The 23124-nt window shown below is 36.4% G+C and overlaps 1 protein-coding gene across 1 annotated transcript in view; it reads right to left on the reverse strand.

Moving 5' to 3' along the window:
- Positions 1–23124, reverse strand: part of DTHD1 (death domain containing 1) — a 99109-nt gene that overhangs the window by 15286 nt on the left and 60699 nt on the right. Inside the window, exons 10-11 of the mRNA XM_053700280.1 lie at positions 17907–18196; positions 3383–3627 (exon numbers count right to left, since the gene is read on the reverse strand). Of these exons, the coding sequence (XP_053556255.1) occupies positions 3383–3627; positions 17907–18196 (535 nt within the window). The remainder of the gene's footprint in view (positions 1–3382; positions 3628–17906; positions 18197–23124) is intronic.

The raw sequence follows: 23124 nt of genomic DNA on the forward strand, positions 1-23124 counted from the left end.
TATACCGATATATATATATATATATATATATATATAAACAAAGTTCTTTTATTCTTTCATAGAATAAAACTCTGCACTCACCAATCTTCAGAATGATACATTTATTCAACACTTTAAATCAGCATATCACTGCACAAATACCCTAGACGTTTTGGTACCAAACTGGCACCTTTCTCAATGGGTGATTCCTCCAAAACAGTTTTGGAGGAATCACCCATTGAGAAAGGTGCCAGTTTGGTACCAAAACATCTGGGGTATTTGTGCAGTGATATGCTGATTTAAAGTGTTGAATAAATGTATCATTCTGAAGACGGGTGAGTGCAGCGCTTTATTCTATGAAAGGATGAAGGAACTTTGTTTATGTATTTTACGCAGCACCCTGGCAGTTGCACATGTGGTTTTAGTGAGTGCACCTGGAATTGGATTTGCATATATATATATATATATATATATATATATATATATGGGTGCAGCTTCTTTTAGCCCAATAATACTTTTCACAGATAAATAGGATTTCACAACCGATAGGATTTAAACATCCAATAGGTTTTCAGAAGCTCTCATCCTATTGGCTGATTTGAATTTGAAGAATCAAATCAGCTAATAGGAATGCAAGGTACGCCATTTTAAAAAGGCTACCTTGCATTCAACTTCAGTGTGCGGCGGTGACCGTATGAAGAGGACGCTCCACGCAGGATGGGATCGGATTCATGGATGGCTCTGCTTTGCCCCTCCGGGATGATGATAGAAGACGTCTCCGAGATGGATGAAGGTGTCGCCGCCTGGATGAAGATCCATGTCCAGATTTCAGGAACCGTGAGTAGATATTCTGGGGTTAGTGTTAGGTTTTTATTTTTTCATTTTTTAGGGTGTTTTTTTTTAAGATTAGGGCTTTGGGCAAAGTGTAAAACAGCTGAATGCCCTGTTAAGGGCAATGCCCATACAAATGCCCCTGGGTAGTTTAGGATTAGGTTATTTATTTTGGGGGGTTGGTTGGGTGGTGGGTTTTACTGTTGGGGGGACTTTGTATTTTTTTACAGGTAAAAGATCTGTTTAACTTAGGGCAATGTCCTACAAGAGGCCCTTTTAAGGGCTATTGGTAGTTTATTGTAGGCTAGGGGGTGTTTTTATTTTGGGGGGGGCTTTTTTAGAGGGCTATTAAATAAGGTGTAATTGTTTTTATTTTTGATAATTTTGTTTATTAATTTTTGTAATCTTAGTGTTTTTTTTATTTTTCGAAATTTAGTGTTTATTATTTTTTGTAATTTTAGTTTTTTTTAAAAAATTTTGTAGTGTTAGGTTTTTCTAAATTTGTAATTTAGATTTTTTTATTGTTTTTTTTTTTATTTTATTAGAATAGTAATGTTAGGTTAATTTATAGTTTAAGTTAATGTTAGGTTTATTTTTATTTTACAGGTAAGTTTTTATATATTTAAATATAGTTATATTGTAAATTTATTTTAAAGTTAGGGGGTGTTAGGTTTAGAGGTTAATAGTTTAATTTAGTGTTTTGCGATGTGGGGGGGCAGCAGTTTAGGGGTTTATAGGTTTATTTAGTGGCGGCGATGTGGGAGGCCGGAGGTTTAGGGGTTAATAGGTTTATTTAGTGGCGGCGATGTGGGAGGCAGGAGGTTTAGGGGTTAATACGTTTATTTAGTGACGGAGATGTGGGAGGCCGGAGGTTTAGGGGTTAATAGGTTTATTTAGTGGCGGCGATGTGGGAAGCCGGAGGTTTAGGGGTTAATACATTTATTTAGTGGCGGCGATGTGGGAGGCCGGAGGTTTAGGGGTTAATACGTTTATTTAATGGTGGCGATGTCGGGGAGCGGCAGATTAGTGGTTAATATATTTAAATAGTGTTGGTGATGTGGGCGGAAGATTAGGGGTTATTAGGTTTATTTAATATTCGCACTGTGGGTGGCCGGCAGATTAGGGGTTAAAAATTTTTAAATAGTGTTTGTGATGCAGGAGGGTGGCGGTTTAGGGGTTAATAGGTAGTTTATGGGTGTTAGTGTACTTTGTAACACTTTAGTTATGAGTTTTGTGAAACATTTTTGTTTCACAAAATCTTAACTACTGCTCTCAGATGGTGGTATGGATCATGTCGGTATAGGCTGTGCCGCAAGCTTTTTAGCCTGATTTTTTTGAGTGAGGAATGGACGTTGCATTACAGGCAAAAATGCTTGCGATATAGATATACCGACACAACTCGTAATATGCGTTCCTGGATATTATGCTGGAATGGCCATATTTTCTTCGTTTAAAGCCATACCGCGACACTTGTAATCTAGCAGTATGTTAGTCAAGCACGAAATACCCGGCATTCCCTCTCTAAACAAGGAACATGGCAACCCCAGATTTTATTTTCGGCCTTCATTGGACCTCATCAGTGAGGTGCACCCAGGTGGTAAATCGCCACAGAACAAGTTATCAAGTTATTGAGCTGGTGTTCATTTCTTTATGTATTTAGATAAACCATTTTGCTTCCAGATAATTAATGTATTTTTGCCTTTCATGATTCAGATAGAGCATGCAATTTTCAACAACTTTTTAATTTACTTTTGTTATACAGATTTGCTTAATTATTTTGGTATCTTTTGTTGAAGAGTTAACTCAGGAGAAGCAATGACCAACTGGTATCTAGTTGAAGACATATGGAGAACCAAATGAATTGCGATTTAGAATGCCAAACTTTCATCAGGACAAGATGTTGATTTACAAGCCGAAATGTCGACTTTGTGGATGAAATGTATATAATTATCTAAAAAAAATTCAAAAGGTTTGTGCAATATTTAAGACCTGTGAGTGCCCTCATATGTTTGAATAATTTCTGAATGTTGAAAAAGGAGACACCTGGGCCTATTAAGATTGATACAGCTGGCAGTGAGTGCATTACGTTCGGGTTTAGTGCTGTATGTCTGAAGCAGTGTCGTGTTGTTGTGTGAGTGATAAGTGTTCTTTTTTTTAAAGCGCACTCTATTAAAGTCTATGGGGCCAATTTATCAAGGGCCGAATAGCCCCTGATGCCCCTGTTTCTGCGCAAGCCTTCATTGCTTGTGCAATGTTAAATGCCGACAGCATATGCTGTCGGCATTCAGCAATGTCTGTCGAACATGATACGCTACAGTGTATTATGTCTGACAGACAATGATAAATTGTCGTGACATCTGTGGTCCGGAAGTTAGTCTGCATCATGTTTCACTTTTGTGCAAACAATTTACTTTCAACTTGTAATACGTGCACTAACCCGCACAAGTTAAAAGCTTACTTACAGCTCTGTTCGTGTGCAAGCAAAATCGTTAAATAGTGCGATACTTGTAATCTGGCCCACTGTATTTTATACTAATAAATATAAAAAGTTCAACAAATGTGTTTATCTTACCTTTGGTAGTGTTAATGCTAACTTGCAATTTGGTGCACGCTGTGTCAGAAAGTTTTCAGCTGAGAAGTCCCCTTTATATCTTGCCACAATGTCTTGTCGTGATAACTTGTGAAATACTACAGTGCCCTTATAGAGAGGTGATGAATGATTACCAAATTCATCAACGACACGTAGATGAAGATGTAATCTCCTTTTTCTTTGGGAATGAAATGTAAGTTTGAAAGTTTTCCCAAATTCTTTGCCATCTATAACAATTAAAAGTATAATTTATTTGAGTTATTTTGTATGAAAATATGCAGATTAATAGTACAACTATAGATCTGCTGACTTCGTATATATTGTATATACTTCAAATATCAGAGTAATACAATGCATTATAAAACATTATAGCCTTCAGATTTTCTTGAATAAAGTATTTAAAGAATAATTATTGGAGTAATGAGCATTTTATCTTTGAATAGACAGGGGAAATAACTATACACAGTATTTCTGGTATTACCCAACTAACAGAGCGGTAAACATCATTGTCGTAAAACTGGAATGACTTCATTAGCTACATTATTTATATTAAAAAACTTACTTGACAAAAAAATCTCCTTGAGTAGTCGATGGCCAAGATAAAAAAAAACACATTAATGAAACATATCTCATGGAAAAAGCAGCAACATCACAACCAAAAAAAATGCACAGTCCAAAGAGAAATGTATCTACCCCTTGCCACAGCTTTGAGTTGCTAGATAAGCTCTATTATATTCAATGAAACCACTCAGGGGTGGACTGAGACCAACCAGGGTCCCTAGGGAAAAAATGAAAGAAGCATCCCCCACACCCTATGCACCTCCCTTACCCTGATGCCCCAGGACCCTTTTCATCAGAGCCAGACCCCAATCTCCAGGGCCCTTAAGAAAGAGATTCCCTATACAGATACAGGGCCCTCACTTGAGGTCCAGACACAAAGCCCCATTCCAGGGACAGGTCCCCCACTGTAGGGACAATTACAGGGCCCCTACTTTAGGGCCAGGTCCTCAAATAAATGGTCAGGGCCTCCACTCCAGGGCCAAAGCCCCCCCTCCATCCACCCTTAACTGCTTAGTTATAGCTTACACAGCTGTCAGCTCTGTGCTAGCTCACCCCTGCTCACAACCACTGGCAAAGCTGTCAGCTCTGCAGCTACACTAGCAAATCTTTAAACTAATGGGGCAGGCTGTAGACACAGTATGTATGGTGCCATTCTCAATACTAAAATTTGCCTGCTTACTACCATCTATACCTGCACAGTCACAACTGCAGTGTAGCTCAGCTGTCAGCACTGTACTCATTAAACTGGCTGTGACTGTGAGTGGGCACAGCATTCCAAGAACAGCTTCAGGGTGACTGAGGAGGCACAAAGGGGGGCACAACATTATGCAGGTGGGGCCAGTGACTTCCCTGGCAAAACCACTTGCAGACTCCCCCCTATGTGCAAACAAAGGCCTAGATTTGGAGTTTGGCGGTAGCCGTGAAAACCAGCGTTAGAGGCTCCTAACGCTGGTTTTAGGCTACCTCCGGTATTTGGAGTCAGTCAAAAAAGGGTCTAACGCTCACTTTTCAGCCGCGACTTTTCCATACCGCAGATCCCCTTACGTCAATTGCGTATCCTATCTTTTCAATGGGATTTTTCTAACTCCGGTATTTAGAGTCGTGTCTGAAGTGAGCGTTAGAATTCTAACGACAAAACTCCAGCGGCAGAAAAAAGTCAGTAGTTAAGAGCTTTCTGGGCTAACGCCGGTTCATAAGGCTCTTAACTACTGTACTCTAAAGTACACTAACACCCATAAACTACCTATGTACCCCTAAACCGAGGCCCCCCCCCACATCGCCGCCACTCGATTACATTTTTTTAACCCCTAATCTGCTGACCGCCACCTACGTTATCCTTATGTACCCCTAATCTGCTGCCCCTAACACCGCCGACCCCTATATTATATTTATTAACCCCTAACCTGCCCCCCACAACGTCGCAGCCAGCTACCTACAATAATTAACCCCTAATCTGCCGACCGCAAAGAGCCGCCACCTACATTATAGCTATGTACCCCTAATCTGCTGCCCCTAACACCGCCGACCCCTATATTATATTTATTAACCCCTAATCTGCCCCACTCAACGTCGCCTACACTTATTAACCCCTAATCTGCCGAGCGGACCTGAGCGCTACTATAATAAAGTTATTAACCCCTAATCCGCCTCACTAACCCTATAATAAATAGTATTAACCCCTAATCTGCCCTCCCTAACATCGCCGACACCTAACTTCAATTATTAACCCCTAATCTGCCGACTGGAGCTCCCCGCTATTCTAATAAATGTATTAACCCCTAAAGCTAAGTCTAACCCTAACACTAACACCCCCCTAAATTAAATATAATTTTAATCTAACGAAATTAATTAACTCTTCTTAAATAAATTATTCCTATTTAAAGCTAAATACTTACCTGTAAAATAAATCCTAATATAGCTACAATATAAATTATAATGATATTATAGCTATTTTAGCATTTATATTTATTTTACAGGTAAATTTGTATTTATTTTAACCAGGTACAATAGCTATTAAATAGTTAAGAACTATTTAATAGCTAAAATAGTTAAAATAATTACAAATTTACCTGTAAAATAAATCCTAACCTAAATTACAATTAAACCTAACACTAGACTATCTATAAATTAATTAAATAAAATACCTACAATTACCTACAATTAAACCTAACACTACACTATCAATACATTAATTAAATACAATATCTACAAATAAATACAATGAAATAAACTAACTAAAGTACAAAAAATAAAAAAGAACTAAGTTACAAAAAATAAAAAAATATTTACAAACATTAGAAATATATTACAACAATTTTAAACTAATTACACCTACTCTAAGCCCCCTAATAAAATAACAAAGCCCCCCAAAATAAAAAAATGCCCTACCCTATTCTAAATTACTAAAGTTCAAAGCTCTTTTACCTTACCAGCCCTGAACAGGGCCCTTTGCGGGGCATGTCCCAAGAAGTTCAGCTCTTTTACCTGTAAAAAAAAACATACAATACCCCCCCCAACACCCACATACCCCTAATCTAACCCAAACCCCCCTTAAATAAACCTAACACTAAGCCCCTGAAGATCTTCCTACCTTATCTTCACTTAACCAGGTATCACCGATCCGTCCTGCTCCAAAATCTTCATCCAAGCCCAAGCGGGGGCTAGACATCCATCATCCGACGGCTGAAGAAGTCCAGAAGAGGGTCCAAAGTCTTCATCCTATTCGGGAAGAAGAGTAGATCCGGACCGGTAACCATCTTCTTCAAAGCGGCATCTTCTATCTTCATCCGATGAGGACCGGCTCCATCTTGAAGACCTCCATCGCGGATCCATCCTTCTTCTCCGACGACTAGACGACGAATGACGGTTCCTTTAAATGACGTAATCCAAGATGGCGTCCCTCGAATTCAGATTGGCTGATAGGATTCTATCAGCCAATCGGAATTAAGGTAGGAATATTCTGATTGGCTGATGGAATCAGCCAATCAGAATCAAGTACAATCCGATTAGCTGATCCAATCAGCCAATCAGATTGAGCTCGCATTCTATTGGCTGATCGGAACAGCCAATAGAATGCGAACTCAATCTGATTGGCTGATTGGATCAGCCAATCGGATTGAACTTGATTCTGATTGGCTGATTCCATCAGCCAATCAGAATATTCCTACATTAATTCCGATTGGCTGATAGAATCCTATCAGCCAATCAGAATTCGAGGGACGCCATCTTGGATGACGTCATTTAAAGGAACCGTCATTCGTCGTTCAATCGTCGGCCAGGATGGATGTTCCGCGTCGGAGGTCTTCAGGATGCTGCCGCTCCGCTCCGGATGGATGACGATAGAAGATCCCGCTTGGATGAAGACTTCAATCGGATGGAAGACCTCTTCTGCCCCGCTTGGATGAAGACTTCTACTGGATGGAGGACCTCTTCTTGTTCCGCTTGGATGAAGAATTTGGCTCGGCTGGGTGAAGACGACTCAAGGTAGGGAGATTTTCAGGGGCTTAGTGTTAGGTTTATTTAAGGGGGGTTTGGGTTAGATTAGGGGTATGTGGGTGGTGGGTTGTAATGTTGGGGGGGGTATTGTATGTTTTTTTTTACAGGCAAAAGAGCTGAACTTCTTGGGGCATGCCCAGCAAAGGGCCCTGTTCAGGGCTGGTAAGGTAAAAGAGCTTTGAACTTTAGTAATTTAGAATAGTGTAGGGCATTTTTTTTTTATTTTGGGGGGCTTTGTTATTTTATTAGGGGGCTTAGAGTAGGTGTAATTAGTTTAAAATTGTTGTAATATATTTCTAATGTTTGTAAATATTTTTTTATTTTTTGTAACTTAGTTCTTTTTTATTTTTTGTACTTTAGTTAGTTTATTTCATTGTATTTATTTGTAGATATTGTATTTAATTAATGTATTGATAGTGTAGTGTTTGGTTTAATTGTAGGTAATTGTAGGTATTTTATTTAATTAATTTATTGATAGTCTAGTGTTAGGTTTAATTGTAACTTAGGTTAGGATTTATTTTACAGGTAAATTTGTAATTATTTTAACTATTTTAGCTATTAAATAGTTCTTAACTATTTAATAGCTATTGCACCTGGTTAAAATAAATACAAAGTTACCTGTAAAATAAATATAAATCCTAAAATAGCTATAATATCATTATAATTTATATTGTAGCTATATTAGGATTTATTTTACAGGTAAGTATTTAGCTTTAAATAGGAATAATTTATTTAAGAAGAGTTAATTAATTTCGTTAGATTTAAATTATATTTAACTTAGGGGGGTGTTAGGGTTAGGGTTAGACTTAGCTTTAGAGGTTAATACATTTATTAGAATAGCGGTGAGCTCCAGTCGGCAGATTAGGGGTTAATGTTTGAAGTTAGGTGTTGGCGATGTTAGGGAGGGCAGATTAGGGTTTAATACTATTTATTATAGGGTAAGTGAGTTGGATTAGGGGTTAATAACTTTATTATAATAGCGGTGCGGTCCGGTCGGCAGATTAGGGGTTAATAAGTGTAGGCAGGTGGAGGCGACGTTGTGGGGGGCAGATTAGGGGTTAATAATTATAATATAGGGGTCGGCGGTGTTAGGGGCAGCAGATTAGGGGTACATAGGGATAATGTAAGTAGCGGAGGTTTACGGAGCGGCAGATTAGGGGTTAAAAATAATATACAGGGGTCAGCGATAGCGGGGGCGGCAGAATAGGGATTAATAAGTGTAAGGTTAGGGGTGTTTAGACTCGGGGTACATGTTAGAGTGTTAGGTGCAGACGTAGGAAGTGTTTCCCCATAGCAAACAATGGGGCTGCGTTAGGAGCTGAACGCGGCTTTTTTGCAGGTGTTAAGTTTTTTTCAGCTCAAACAGCCCCATTGTTTCCTATGGGGGAATCGTGCACGAGCACGTTTTTGAGGCTGGCCACGTCTGTAAGCAACTCTGGTATCGAGAGTTGCATTTGCGTTAAATATGCTCTACGCTCCTTTTTTGGAGCCTAACGCTGACATTATATGGACTCTCAATACCAGAGTTATTTTAAAGGAGCGGCCAGAAACTCTAAATCTAGCCGAAAATTTCCACAAATGAAACGCACATGTCTAATCTTTTTCTAGTTGTCAGATATGGTCTGAAATCCACTCCAATGCCAATGAAAACATTGTATCTTAGATCTTAAGATGCCACACTGTATTGACCCATGATTTCTTTTTTTTAACCTAGTAGGGTAGTGATGTGATATTTTATTTAATAGTTTAATAGTTTAATCTACAATATGTGTTTAATTATTATATTGCATAAAGATATTGTAGCATGTTGTAGTCTTCTTGCATTTCTATTTAAATTAATAGTTTTTTGGGGGAGTTATTTTTTTTTAGGTTAGGGCTGGGCAGAAAAAGAGCTAAATGCCCTTTTAAGGGTAATGCCCATACAAATTACCTTTTCAGGGCAATGGGTAAATTAGGGTTTTTTTAGTTAGGTTTTTTTATTGTGTGAGTTTGGGGGGTGGGGGTTTGTAATGTTTTATAAAAAGAGTTGTTTAACTTTAGGGCAATGCCCTACAAAAGGCCCTTTTAAGGGCTATTGGTAGTTTATTATAGATTAGATTTTTTTTGTGTGTGTGTTTTTTTTTGTTTTTTTTAAACGGGGTATTAGAATAGCAATATTTTTTATTATTTTGGATAATTTCATTTGTTATTTTTTGTAATGGGATATTTTACATTTTTTGTAATTTTAGTGTTTATTATTTTTTGTAATAGTAGTTATAATTTTTTAGTAATCTTAGTTTTTTTAATTTTTTAGTAATCTTAGGTTTTTTAATTTTTAGTAATGTTAGGTTTTATTAGTGTAAGATTAGGTTTTATTTTTATTTCACAGGTAAGTTTGTATTTATTTTAACTAGGTATTTAGGAAATAGTTATATTGTAGCTAGCTTAGGTTTTATTTTTATTTCATAGGTAAGTTTGTATTTATTTTTAAATAGGTAGTTAGTTAATAATTGTAACTTTAATTTAGGTCTATTTTAATTATGTTCAAGTTAGGGGGTGTTAGGTTAAGGGTTAATTCAGTTTAATTGAGGTTGTTGCGATGTGGGGTGGCAGTTTAGGGGTTAATAGGTTAAGTTAGTGCTGGCGATCTTTGGGAATGGCGGTTTATGGGTTAATAGGTTAATTTAGTTTCAGCTATGTTGGGAAACTGCTGTTTAGGGGTTAATAGGTTTAGTTAATGCTGGCAATGTCAGGAAACAACGGTTTAGGGGTTAATAGCTTTATTTAGTGATTTAGTTAGTGTCGGCAATGTGGGGGGTGCGGTTTAGGGGCTCTAAGGTTTACTTAGTGTTGTGAAAGAATCTCTACATAAGCGCCAACTGACACCACTCTGCCCGGAAAATGGTGAATCCCTAGCTGTCACCAGTGATAAATGAATCAGAAAAAAGTGGAAGAACCATATGCCAACTAACGAAGGCTTGGTGAAAAATGAGAGTAAAATAACAGAAGTTTAATGCTAAATTAATAACATGTATAGATACAATTAATATAATAAAATTTCAATAAAATTCCTAGTCTGTGGATCCAAGACTTCTTACAGTATAAAAATATATGACAAAGCAATAATCAATATAATGGAACATATATGTGAAATTCAACGTTAATAAAATCCTGGTAGAGGAGATAGAAGAGTTTTCTCAAAAAATATATATGTGTGTATTCTACTGTACTTTTAGATACAACCTTGCTGCAATCAAAGGTTATACAAAATAGTCCATAAGTTGATGTTCAGTATAATGGGTATTGGTGTTGGTTTCTAAAAATAAACAATGTTCAAATGTTAAGTGTTCAATATCAGTTCCTGAATTGTGTCCTAATGTGATAATCCAAAAAATGCAATCCAAAAGATAACTTGAAAGCCAAAAATTGCTAGTGAAAAATAATAAAGTCAAATGTCAAATTCCAGAAAAATAATTAGTGCCAAAAAATCCAATGTTAAAAAAGAAAAATTATGCCTAAGTACTTGGCATGAGTGAAGAAATTCTGTTAACCTAGGTGTGAAAAAAATTCTTGCTATTTCAGCACCAAAAACAAAAACAAATAAACCTCAAAAAGAGTTGTGATTCCAATGCAATGTGCGTGAAGTATATGCAAAAAAATGCAAAAAAATAATAATAATGTGACGCAATGTGCTATTTCAACACCAAAAAACAATAAGTCATAAGTTGTAGATCCTGGGGTAAAAGATGGGTTTTGTTCCAAACCTTTAAACACAGAGGGTCAACTCATACAATGGGAGAACAATCCATAGTAGATGGTAGAAGTGTTAAAACAAAAATGGCAAAAAAATAAAAAATAAAAATGCTGATGAAAAATACCTGCGGAGAAAAGAAATGGATACAATGTGTAGCAGGTTTTTCACAAGGCGCTCCAGTAGAATTAAACTTACCAGTACAAGGTCTACGCGATTCTGCCTCTCATTAGGCCTTTATCAGGTATTTTTCATCAGCATTTTTATTTTTTATTTTTTTGCCATTTTTGTTTTAACACTTCTACCATCTACTATGGATTGTTCTCCCATTGTATGAGTTGACCCTCTGTGTTTAAAGGTTTGGAACAAAACCCATCTTTTACCCCAGGATCTACAACTTATGACTTATTGTTTTTTGGTGTTGAAATAGCACATTATTTTTTGGTGTTGTAAATAGCACATTGCGTCACATTATTATTATTTTTTTGCATTTTTTTGCATATACTTCACACACATTCATTTTGCATTGGAATCACAACTCTTTTTGAGGTTTATTTGTTTTTGTTTTTGGTGCTGAAATAGCAAGAATTTTTTTCACACCTAGGTTAACAGAATTTCTTCACTCATGCCAAGTACTTAGGCATAATTTTTCTTTTTTAACATTGGATTTTTTGGCACTAATTATTTTTCTGGAATTTGACATTTGACTTTATTATTTTTCACTAGCAATTTTTGGCTTTCAAGTTATCTTTTGGATTGCATTTTTTGGATTATCACATTAGGACACAATTCAGGAACTGATATTGAACACTTAACATTTGAACATTGTTTATTTTTAGAAACCAACACCAATACCCATTATACTGAACATCAACTTATGGACTATTTTGTATAACCTTTGATTGCAGCAAGGTTGTATCTAAAAGTACAGTAGAATACACACATATATATTTTTTGAGAAAACTCTTCTATCTCCTCTACCAGGATTTTATTAACGTTGAATTTCACATATATGTTCCATTATATTGATTATTGCTTTGTCATATATTTTTATACTGTAAGAAGTCTTGGATCCACAGACTAGGAATTTTATTGAAATTTTATTATATTAATTGTATCTATACATGTTATTAATTTAGCATTAAATTTCTGTTATTTTACTCTCATTTTTCACCAAGCCTTCGTTAGTTGGCGCCTAGTTCTTCCACTTTTTTCTGGTTTACTTAGTGTTGGCAATGTAGGGGGATGGCGGTTTAGGGGTTAATAGCTTTATTTAGCGTCGGCAAAGTGGGTGGCGGCAGTGGCGGTTTTAGATCATTTTGTTTCGGCAATCGCCGGCAAATTGCAGTAGTTAAGTTAAATTAAATCGTTTTTTCGGATCATTTCATTTTTTTGGATCCATTCTTTATACATATGCATTATTCTATTCTAAACTTCAGAATATAATAATGGATATGAATAAAGAATGGATATGAAAAAACAAATGGATCCAAAAAAAGGTTAACTTAAAATAAATAATTTTCCAAAATGATTTTTTTTTTAAAAACTTAACTAAACTAATTTGCCAAAACAAAATTATTTATTTAACTAATCAAAACGAAACAAAACAATTTTTTTAGCGGCGCACATGACTAAAAAAGATACAAAGCATTTCAGCCTTACACTAATTTGTGATTTTTACTGTAAGATAGAAGTCATTCTAAATAAATATCACCTTGATATTTGCATTAGCGCAGATCAAAACCGATTGTACACTGTATTTCTGATTGCTGTCACCAAATCAGAGCCAATAACACAATTTTACATTACATCCCCAATTCTGAAAATTGTAGGGACAGTATGGAAAAGCAAACAAACAGAACAAGTCATTTGAAAATTCAATTCACCCTGTACTATATAATTAACACATTATTTGATGTTTTACTCTGTAAATTTAATGTATTTTTTAAAATATACACTCATTTCAAATCTGATGACTGCAACACACTCCAAAAAAGTTGGAAGAGTCGACTGTTTGCCACTGTGTAACATTACCTTTTCTTTTTTTTTCTTTTTTTTTTTTAATATATATTTTTTTATTGAGACTTTCAGAGAATGAATACAAACCAAGACAATACAATACAATAGTACGAGTCAACATAGATGCAAGTACATGAGATAGCGTGAAAAGTAAATCTGAAACAGTAGTGTAAAGATTGATATCTTGTAGTAAAAATATAGGTACTGTTACACATTATGTGAGAATAATCCGGGGAGGTACTCGTAAGTCAGTAAAATGTCTCTGTTTTATAATTATTGAGAGAAATGCTAATGTAGGAATGTATAGTTATATCAATGTTTAACGAGGAGTTGGACTAGGGCGTCCGCTCCTCATAATTTGGGTGATTATTAGGCTTCAATATGTTGTTGGGGTGAAGAATACATTCAGTATCTAAGGGAAATGTTAGTCCAGAGACGGGAAGGGAAGGGGGGGAAGGTGGGAGGAGGTGTTTGCTAGTTTAGGGGAGTTCTATAATGTTGGGGCTTAGTCTGGAAAAAGGGTAAGCCATGGGTACCAAATTCTAACATGTAGGTCAGCTTTATCCAGGACTCTGAATGAGTACTGTTCCATCAGTCTAATATGCCTGGTTATGGACAAGACTTGTATGAAAGATGGTGATGTTTTGCTTTTCCAAGTTCTGGCCATAGCTAACTTCGTGGCCATGAAGAGATAGATTGTTAGTGCTTCTGTAGGGGCGTCTAGATTAGGGATTGGCATGTGCAATCTCTGGGAGGCAAGGGGGCCTAATATTAAGGCTGTTGAGTGTACTGTACAACTTCTTCCAGAGGGGTTGAATTGTGGGGCAGGACCACCAGATGATTACCTTTTCTTTTAATAACACTTATTAAGTGTTTAGGCATTGAAGACAACAGTTAGTTAAGATTAGCAAGCTGAATTTTCCCCCATTCATCCATTATGCATGCCTTCCACTGCGCAACTGTATGGGTACTTCATTGACATATTTTGCGCTTCATAATGTGCCACTCATTCTCAATCAGAGACAGGTCAGGACTGCAGGCAGGCCATGCTAGCACCCACACTCTCTGCTTACGCAACTATGCGCTTGTAATCCGGGCAGAATGTGGTTTGGTGTTGTCCTGTTGGAAAATGCAAGCGCGTCCCTGGAAAAAATGACATCTGGATGGCAGCATATGTTGCTCCAAAATGTATACATATCTTTCTGCATTAATGGTGCCTTCACAGATCTGCAAGTTACCCATGCCATGGACACTGACACACCCTCATACCATTAACACAAAAGGTATTCCAGCCTCCAAAAGTTAAAAAAGACCTTTATTGTTTCACATAGAGTCCAGGAGCAAAACATACAATGTTTCAGGCCTGCCTTAGCCCCTTAGTCATGTATACTTAATTATACACAGGTTTGTGACTTTTATACCTTCACGTGTTACCTATTCGCATGTGAGCATCTTGTTACTCAATAGGGACATCTTATGGATGTAGATCATACTGCATCCATTTTTTTGTTTCAGATGGTCTCATATCATGACAGATGCTGGATTTTGGACCTGATACTAATAACAGCTTGCATGGTCCTTTTCCACTTTGGCCCTGAGAACACAACAGCTGTTTTTTCCCAAAAACTATTTGAAATGTTGACTCGTCAGACCACAAAACAGGATTCCACTAAGCTACTGTCCATCTCTGATGAGGCTGAGCCCAGAAAAGTTGGCGGCGCTTCTGGACAGTGTTGATGTATGGCTTCTGCTTTGCATAGTAAAGCCGTAACTTGCATCTGTATATGGAGCATGGAATGGTGTTGACCGACAAAGGTTTACCAAAGTATTCCTGGGCCCATGTCAGGATATCCATTACAGGCCCATACCATTTTTGAGACAGTGACGTCTGAGGGATCGAAGATCACAAGCATTCAGAAATGGTTTTCAGCCTTACCCTTTATGCATCAAGATTTAACCAGATTCTTTGAATCTTTTAATTATACATAATTATATATTATGCACAGTAGAAGGGGAAATGCCCCAAATCCTATTGATTTGTCTTTGGGGTATTGGATTATTCGCTGATGCATCAGATGGCAGATTGGCGAGCCTCGACCCATCCTTGCTCTTGAAGGACTGGGACTTTTTTTTAAAGCTCCTTATATACTATGATTACACGATTGCCTCACCTGTTTCACATCACCTTCTTTTTTTAAATTGTCACATCACTATTAGTCCTAAATTGCCCCTGTCCCAACTATTTTGGAACATGTTTTCAGTCACCAGATTTGAAATGAGTGTATAGTTTCAAAAATACATTAAATTTACAAAGTAAAACATAAAATAATGTGTTAATAATGTGTTTTCAATATAGTACAAGGTGAATTGAATTTTCAAATAACTTTTTTTTTTTTTGCGTTTTCTATACTGTCGCAACTTTTTTGGAATTGTGGTTGTAGATAAGACAATGAAGGGGCCAAGATATAATTTACCATTTCCCATTTGTTGGCCTATAGATCACACATCTGGCTGATGGCTTTACTGTACTAATGTCATTCTTATGCCACACAAAATCACACCTTACAAATAGGATCTAAACTTTTTAGAAGTGAATACTACAAGTATTACTTAAGAACTCCTGGCGGAATTTTTCTTCACTTTTTCATGCTTGCTTAACCATTTGTGCTCATGTTTATTATAGCAAAATTCTCATTTACGTAGTTCCCAAACTGGCCATATAAACAAAGATTTGTGTTGTATGGATTATAGTTATTAATAAATGTGATTAATTGAAAAATCCTTATTTGGAGCCTAATCTAAATGTGAGCAGATCCTTTAACAAAAAAAAGGCAATTTTTTATTTTTTTATTTTTGGTGCAGATAAATCAATAACTTATATCAGCCAATGTTTGTCTTAACAATGTCTAATGAAAGTTAAATCCATGAATCAAACACCCTTTCTGTGAAGAAGTGTGTTTTTTAAAAAAATCCTGAACTTATTACCATTCAACTTGAGGTCATGACCCATTTTTTTGATGTTGCACATTTTTATGAAAATACTTTTAGCCACATCTTTATTAACCCCTTAATGACCACAATGTACCCTGTATGCCACTGGTCGTTAAGGGTTTTTTCAGGACATAATAGCACAAGTCTAGCAAGAACACACTATTAATGCCCTTCCTCCAGCAAGCTTTGTGTAATAGAGCAGTCTCAACGCTAGTGGCAAGACCGCGCTATAAAACAATCAAGTTCCAAAAAAAGACCAGTGACATACAGGGTACGTCGCTGGTCCTTAAGGGGTTAAGTTCCTTAATGTACTTAAGACTTTCAATTATTTTACCTCTCTCCCTGCTAATCTCTAAACTATATTTACTTAACTCATCAATTCTTTCTTTGTAGGTTTTATTTTTTATACTGTTATAGTTTAGTATTTATATTCTTTTGAAGATACTGCTTCAGAACTGTACACAATATTCAAGGCAAGGTCTCACTTTTGATCTGTAGAGTGTTATGGCAATCCTACTATTCCTGCTGCAAATACCTCCACCTATACAACCAAGCATTCTGCTGGCCTTACTTGCTGCAATACTATTGTTTACAAATTTTTAAATCATCTGCAGCAATAATTGTAAAGTCAGTAAAGAGTAATTGAGCCTGTAATTATTTTTCATTCCTAATTTTGCACTTTGTGATGTAGAACTTTAGATCCCAGCGAGTTGCTCAGTCCTCAAATTTATATCGCTTCTCATTTTATTTTCCCCCACCTCCTCTGAACATCAAGAGCATCAAATCTATTACAAATTTTAGTATCATCTTCAGAAACACAATCCCTCCCCCTGAGGAACACCACTACATTTTTATATATCAAAAAAGTATTTTTGATCAGTCAATAAGTTGATCATGAACATTTATTACACCAAGCTCTTTGAAATGCGTATCTCTGATCTGCTCAGGGGCGTATTATGGCCTAGGCCAACAAGGCCGGTGCCTAGGGCAGCAGATTTGGGAGGGGCAGAACATCTGCTCTATCCTCTCTTTAAAAGCTAGCACACAGTACAGTGAGCGATAAAGTGCAGGCTTTTACAGAGAAGACAAGGCACGTGGGCTGATTAAGGTCGCTCTTTACAGGCAGTGCTCCTAAACTTTAGCTTCATTTAGAGCTGCCAGCATTTTTGCAGTGGAAGCATTCTTGGTGAGAAACTTATTTCCCTCCCTTTTCTCCCCTTCTTTTCTCTCCTTCTTTTCTCTCCCTTCTCTCAGGGAGAAAATGGTATGAGATGCATGCAATTCAACCCACATGTATGCCAGTGTTTTGCTAGCCCAGTTTCTTTTAAATTGTTATGAATAAAAAACAAAAAAAACATTTTACACACTGACCCAAAAAAATATTGAGGGGAAAAAAGGCCTAAATCCTTTTGAGGGTGGGGGGCAGCAGAATTTTGAGTACCTAGGGCAGCACAAAACCTAAATACGCCACTCTCCTGGTTGTGCAAACTTTGCTAACAAAATGACATTATTAAACGATTTTAAAATAGTCTTCTGTGTACAGATCTTTTGTAATATTATGCTTATCTGTTAAATACCTAAAATATGGCCTTAAATGTGCCTTCAAATGGAAAATGACGTATAATACTGTTAAATGCAAAAAGATCCTATACAGGGTTATAAATGTTACGTTTGTTTCACTTATTTATATATTTAAATATGTATAATTACCAGATGCCGTTATGTTTCCACAAAAACGGAAATGAAGTTGCTCTCCTTCTTGAAGGGATATTTGTTCTGATGGCTCAGGAGGTCCAGTGTACCCTTCTTCACGCAGACGGGGTATAATCCAGGTTAGCTCTTTGGAAGGTACCATTTCTACTATTGCTTTTTGTAGATTGTCTTTTTTTCTGTACAAGACAACATTTACCATGGTACTGTGAGTAGCTTCTTCTAATTTTTCTGTTAAACTAATCAAATGTCCATTTTCCATAGCTGATGAAAGACGAATCACAATGAAGCTAAAAAAAAGTTTAAAATATATTTTAAGCAAACTACAGTAAAATATAAATGCTATTTATAAATAACTTAATACAATCTAGTCTCTTAAGAAGTACGTCAATGTCATTTTTTTTTATATTAAGATTCAAAAGACCTAAATTTGTATATAGGAAAATGGAGAATATTTGTTAGATTTTAATTGTATAGTTTCATAAAAGTCCTTTAATGTGATGGTGAACTTCAGACTATAAGAATGTTGCAATAAAAAATATATTAGTTTGCAAGTAAAACCACATAATTATTTTTTTTAAAAAGTGTATATATATATATATATTTTTTAAAATATTTATAATCCTAATTAGTATTGTCTGTTACTCCAGCCCCCCTTAATTTCCTCTTTTGGCTGGGCTGTGATGTATAAAGCAGTCCCACCCACTCTCTACATAGGCTTTCTAGGGGCTTTAAAGGGGCTGGACTTCAACTTCATCACTTTAACTTTATAGAATAAATATTACTTTTCAGATTAATAAAACATTTTAATATTTTTTTTTAAAAGCATCAGTCACTAATTAGGCAACATTCATGGTAAGAAACCTTCGGCTAGATTACGAGTTTTGCGGTAAGAGCTGCTAGGTGCTAACTTATAAGTTATTGCCACCGCTCACCTCCCTATAGCGCTGCTATTACAGGTTATCATAAACCCGGCGTTAGCAGGCAATAAGTGAGCGTTGAGCAAAATTGAGCTCCATACCACACTCCAATACCAGCGCTGTTTTGAGCTGGTTTTATGTGCTCGTGCACGATTTCCCCATAGACATCAATGGTGAGATCCGGCTAAAAAAAAGCCTAACACCTGCAATAAAGGAGCGTAAAGCTCTGTAACGCTGCCCTTTTGATTCCTATGGGGAAAGAAAATGTATGTTTACACCTAACACCTGAACATAAACCCTGAGTCTAAACACCCCTAATCTGCTGCCCCAGACATCGTCGACACCTACATTACACTTATTAACCCTTAATCTGCTGCCCCCGACTTCGCCGACACCTACATTACACTTATTAACCCCTAATCTGCCGCCCCCGACATCGCCGCCACCTACCTACACTTATTAACCCCTATCTGCCGCCCCCAATGTTGCCATCACCTACATTACAGTTATTAACCCCTAATCTGCCGCCCCAACATTGCCAACACCTATATTACACTTATTAACCCCTAATCTGTCACCCCCAATGTCACTGCCACTATACTAAAATTATAAACTAATAGTTACATTGTAGCTAGCTAAGGTTTTATTTCACAGGAAAGTTTGTATTTATTTTAACTAGGTAGAATAGTTACTAAATAGTTATTAACTATTTACTAACGATCTAGTTAATATAAATACAAATTTACCTGTAAAATAAAACCTAACCTGAGTTACACTAACACCTAACCTGACACTACAATTAAATAAATTACATTAATTAAATACAATTAAGTAAATTACAAAAAACCCCCACTAAATTACACAAAATAAAAAAAGAAATTAGCAAACATTTAAACTAATTACACCTAATCTAATAGCCCTATCAAAAAATAAAAAAATAAAAAAACCTAACACTAACCCCCAAAATCCACTTTTTTTGAAGACCCGACATCCATCCTCAACGAAGTGGCAGAAGTCCTCAGCAAAGCCGGCAGAAGTCTTCATCCAGACGGCATCTTCTATCTTCATCCATCCGGCACAGAGCGGCTCCATCTTCAAGACATCCGGCGCGGAGCATCCTCTTCTTCCGACGGCTCTTCTCGATGGCATCCCTAGAATTCCAATTGGCTGAAAGAATACTATCAGCCAATCGGAATTAAAGGTGAAAAAATCCTATTGGCTGATGCAATCAGCCAATAGGACTGAGCTTAAATCCTATTGGCTGATGCAATCAGCCAATATGATTGAGCTCGCATTCTATTGGCTGTTCCAATCAGCCAATAGAATGCAAGCTCAATCCTATTGGTTGATTGGAGCCGTCGGAAGAAGAGGATGCTCCGCACCGGATGTCTTGAAGATGGAGCCGCTCCGCGCCAGATGGATGAAAATAGAAGATGCCGTCTGGATGAAGACTTCTGCCAGCTTGGATGAAGACTTCTGCCGGTTTCGCTGAGGACTTCTGCTGCTTCATTGAGGATGGATGTCGGGTCTTTAAAAACTGTAGGTGAATCTTCGGGGGTTAGTGTTAAGTTTTTTTAAGGGTTTATTGGGTGGGTTTTATTTTTAGCTTAGGGTTTGGGCTTAAAAAGAGCTAAATGCCCTTTAAGGGCAATGCCCATCCAAATGCCATTTTCAGGGCAATGGGGAGCTTAGGTTTATTTAGATAGGATTTTATTTAGGGGGTTTGGTTGTGTGGGTGGTGGGTTTTACTGTTGGTGGGTTGTTTGTATTATTTTTTAAAGTTAAAATAGCTGATTTCATTGGGGCAATGTCCCGCAAAAGGCCCTTTTAAAGGGCTATTGGCAGTTTAGTTTAGGCTAGGGTTTTTTTTTATTTTGGGGGGGCTTTTTTATTTTGATAGGGACTATTAGATTAGGTGTAATTAGTTTAAATATTTCATAATTTCTTTTTTATTTTGTGTAATTTAGTGTTTGTTTGTTTTTGTAATTTAGTTAATTGTATTTAATTAATGTAATTTATTTAATTGTAGTGTAAGGTTAGGTTTTAGTGTAACTCAGGTTAGATTTTATTTTACAGGTAAATTTGTATTTATTTTAGCTAGGTAGCTAGTAAATAGTTAATAACTATTTACTAACTATTCTACCTAGTTAAAATAAATACAAACTTAGTTGTGAAATAAAAATAAAACCTAAGACACATACAATGTAACTATTAGTTATATTGTAGCTAGCTAAGGGTTTTTTTTACAGGTAAGTAGTTTTACATAGGAATTATTTAGTTATTAATAGTAGGTTTTATTTAGATTTATTTTAATTACATTAAAGTTAGTGGCGCTAGGGTTAGACTTAGGGTTAGGTTTAGGGGTTAATAACTTTAGTATAGTGGTGGCGATTTTGGGGGAAGCAGATTAGGGGTTAATAACAGTAATGTAGGTTGCGGCGATGTTAGGGACAGCAGAGTCGGGGTTAATAATATTTAACTAGTGTTTGCAATGCGGAAGTGCGGCGGTTTAGGGGTTAATAAGTTTATTATAGTGGCGACGATGTCCAGAGCGGCATATTAGGGATTAATAATTTTATTTTATTATTTGCGATGCGGGAGGGCCTCGGTTTAGGGGTTAATAGGTAGTTTATGGGTGTTAGTGTACTTTTTAGCACTTTAGTTATGAGTTTTATGGTACAGCGTTGTAACATAAAACCCATAACTACTGACTTTCAGTTTACGTTATGGATCTTGACGGTATTTGCTGTACCGCTCACTTTTTGGCCTCCCAGGCAAACTCGTAATACCGGCGGTATGGAAGTCCTATTGAAAAGGGACTTTTTCAAAAGCTGCGGTAGTTATGTTGCGTTACGGCCAAAAACGTGTGCGGTGCAGCTAAACCTGCAAGACTCGTAATACCAGCGGTAGTGAAAAAGAGCCTTAACGCTGCTTTTTCACTCATACCACAAAACTCGTAATCTAGCTGCTTGTTTGTAAACCAAAGCACTAAAAACAAAGGAAAATACAATGAAGTAAAAAAAAAAAAATCCTCTTGTTCAATTAGAGGAATTGAAATACATTTTTTGCTAGAGATTTAGCAAATGTGTGCAAGCTGACCTGTATCAACCACCAACTGTAATAACATAAAATATGAAACAATAAAATGTAGTTTAAGTTTGTTTGCAGCAGTATAATTAATAAAGCTTTCTGCAATTAAGGGCTAGATTAAGAGTGGTGTGCTAACTGTTTATCGTGGTTTTTTGTGAGCATCGGAAGTAGCATGTGTATTATGAGTAGACATGTGCATGGCGAAAAAATTTGGTTCGGTTCGGATCGATTCGGAATTTTCCGAAGTTTGGTTCGGATCGATTTCAATTAGGAAAATTCTGTATCGATTTGTTTCGGATTCATTCGGATTCGAAGAAATTCGGCTGGATTCAGTTCGATTCGGTTCGATTCAGTTTGTAAATTCAGCATTTCGGTAAGTGTTAGGTGGAATTAGACTAGTATTATACTGTATATTAGGTGTTAACCTAACATACTGTACAATACTAGTGTAATCCCAATGGCCATCCGAATTTACGAATTGATTCGATTCGGTTCGATTCGGAAAATTCGGCAGAATTTTAATTTGGAAATTTGGTTCGATTCAAATCGAACCGAACCGAATTTCCGAATCGAACCGAACCGAATCGCACATGTCTAATTATGAGTGTAATATAAATGTGTTCGCTTTAATGCATGTCAGGATAGCGCGACTTCAGAGATCACAAAAATGCATTTAAAAGTACAGTTACAATCGTAATAATATTGTCTGATAAAAGTTATTTTAAAAAAAATATTGCTTCAAAAAAGTTATAAGGGCTCAAACTTATGAGATCTCAGGTTTTAGAAAAAAAAGGACTGCAAAGGGCTTTAACATAGAGATACATATAGATATATACACATATCTAAAGATGTATATATATATATATGTATATTTTTACTGATTTTACAAACTAATGGATCCTTGATGAAGTGCTGTACAGGCAGGAAACCCTTCGGATGATTGCTTTTGTAAGCTGATGGAAATTTGAATAAATGTTGGACTTTTAAACTTTCACCTTGAAGCTCCGACTGTCTCTGTCATCTTCAATTGTGTGCTATATATATGTATATATGTGTATTTATGTATTTACAGACATATATACACATATAAGCACATAAATACATATGCATACATATATAGGCATATATATCAGGGAATTGGAGCCCTTTGCTGTCAAGTAGCTGAAAATATGAAAAATCGTATTTATGCATATTTAATATACTTTAAC

Source organism: Bombina bombina, chromosome 2 (assembly GCF_027579735.1).
Source record: "Bombina bombina isolate aBomBom1 chromosome 2, aBomBom1.pri, whole genome shotgun sequence".
Lineage (NCBI taxonomy): Eukaryota > Metazoa > Chordata > Amphibia > Anura > Bombinatoridae > Bombina > Bombina bombina.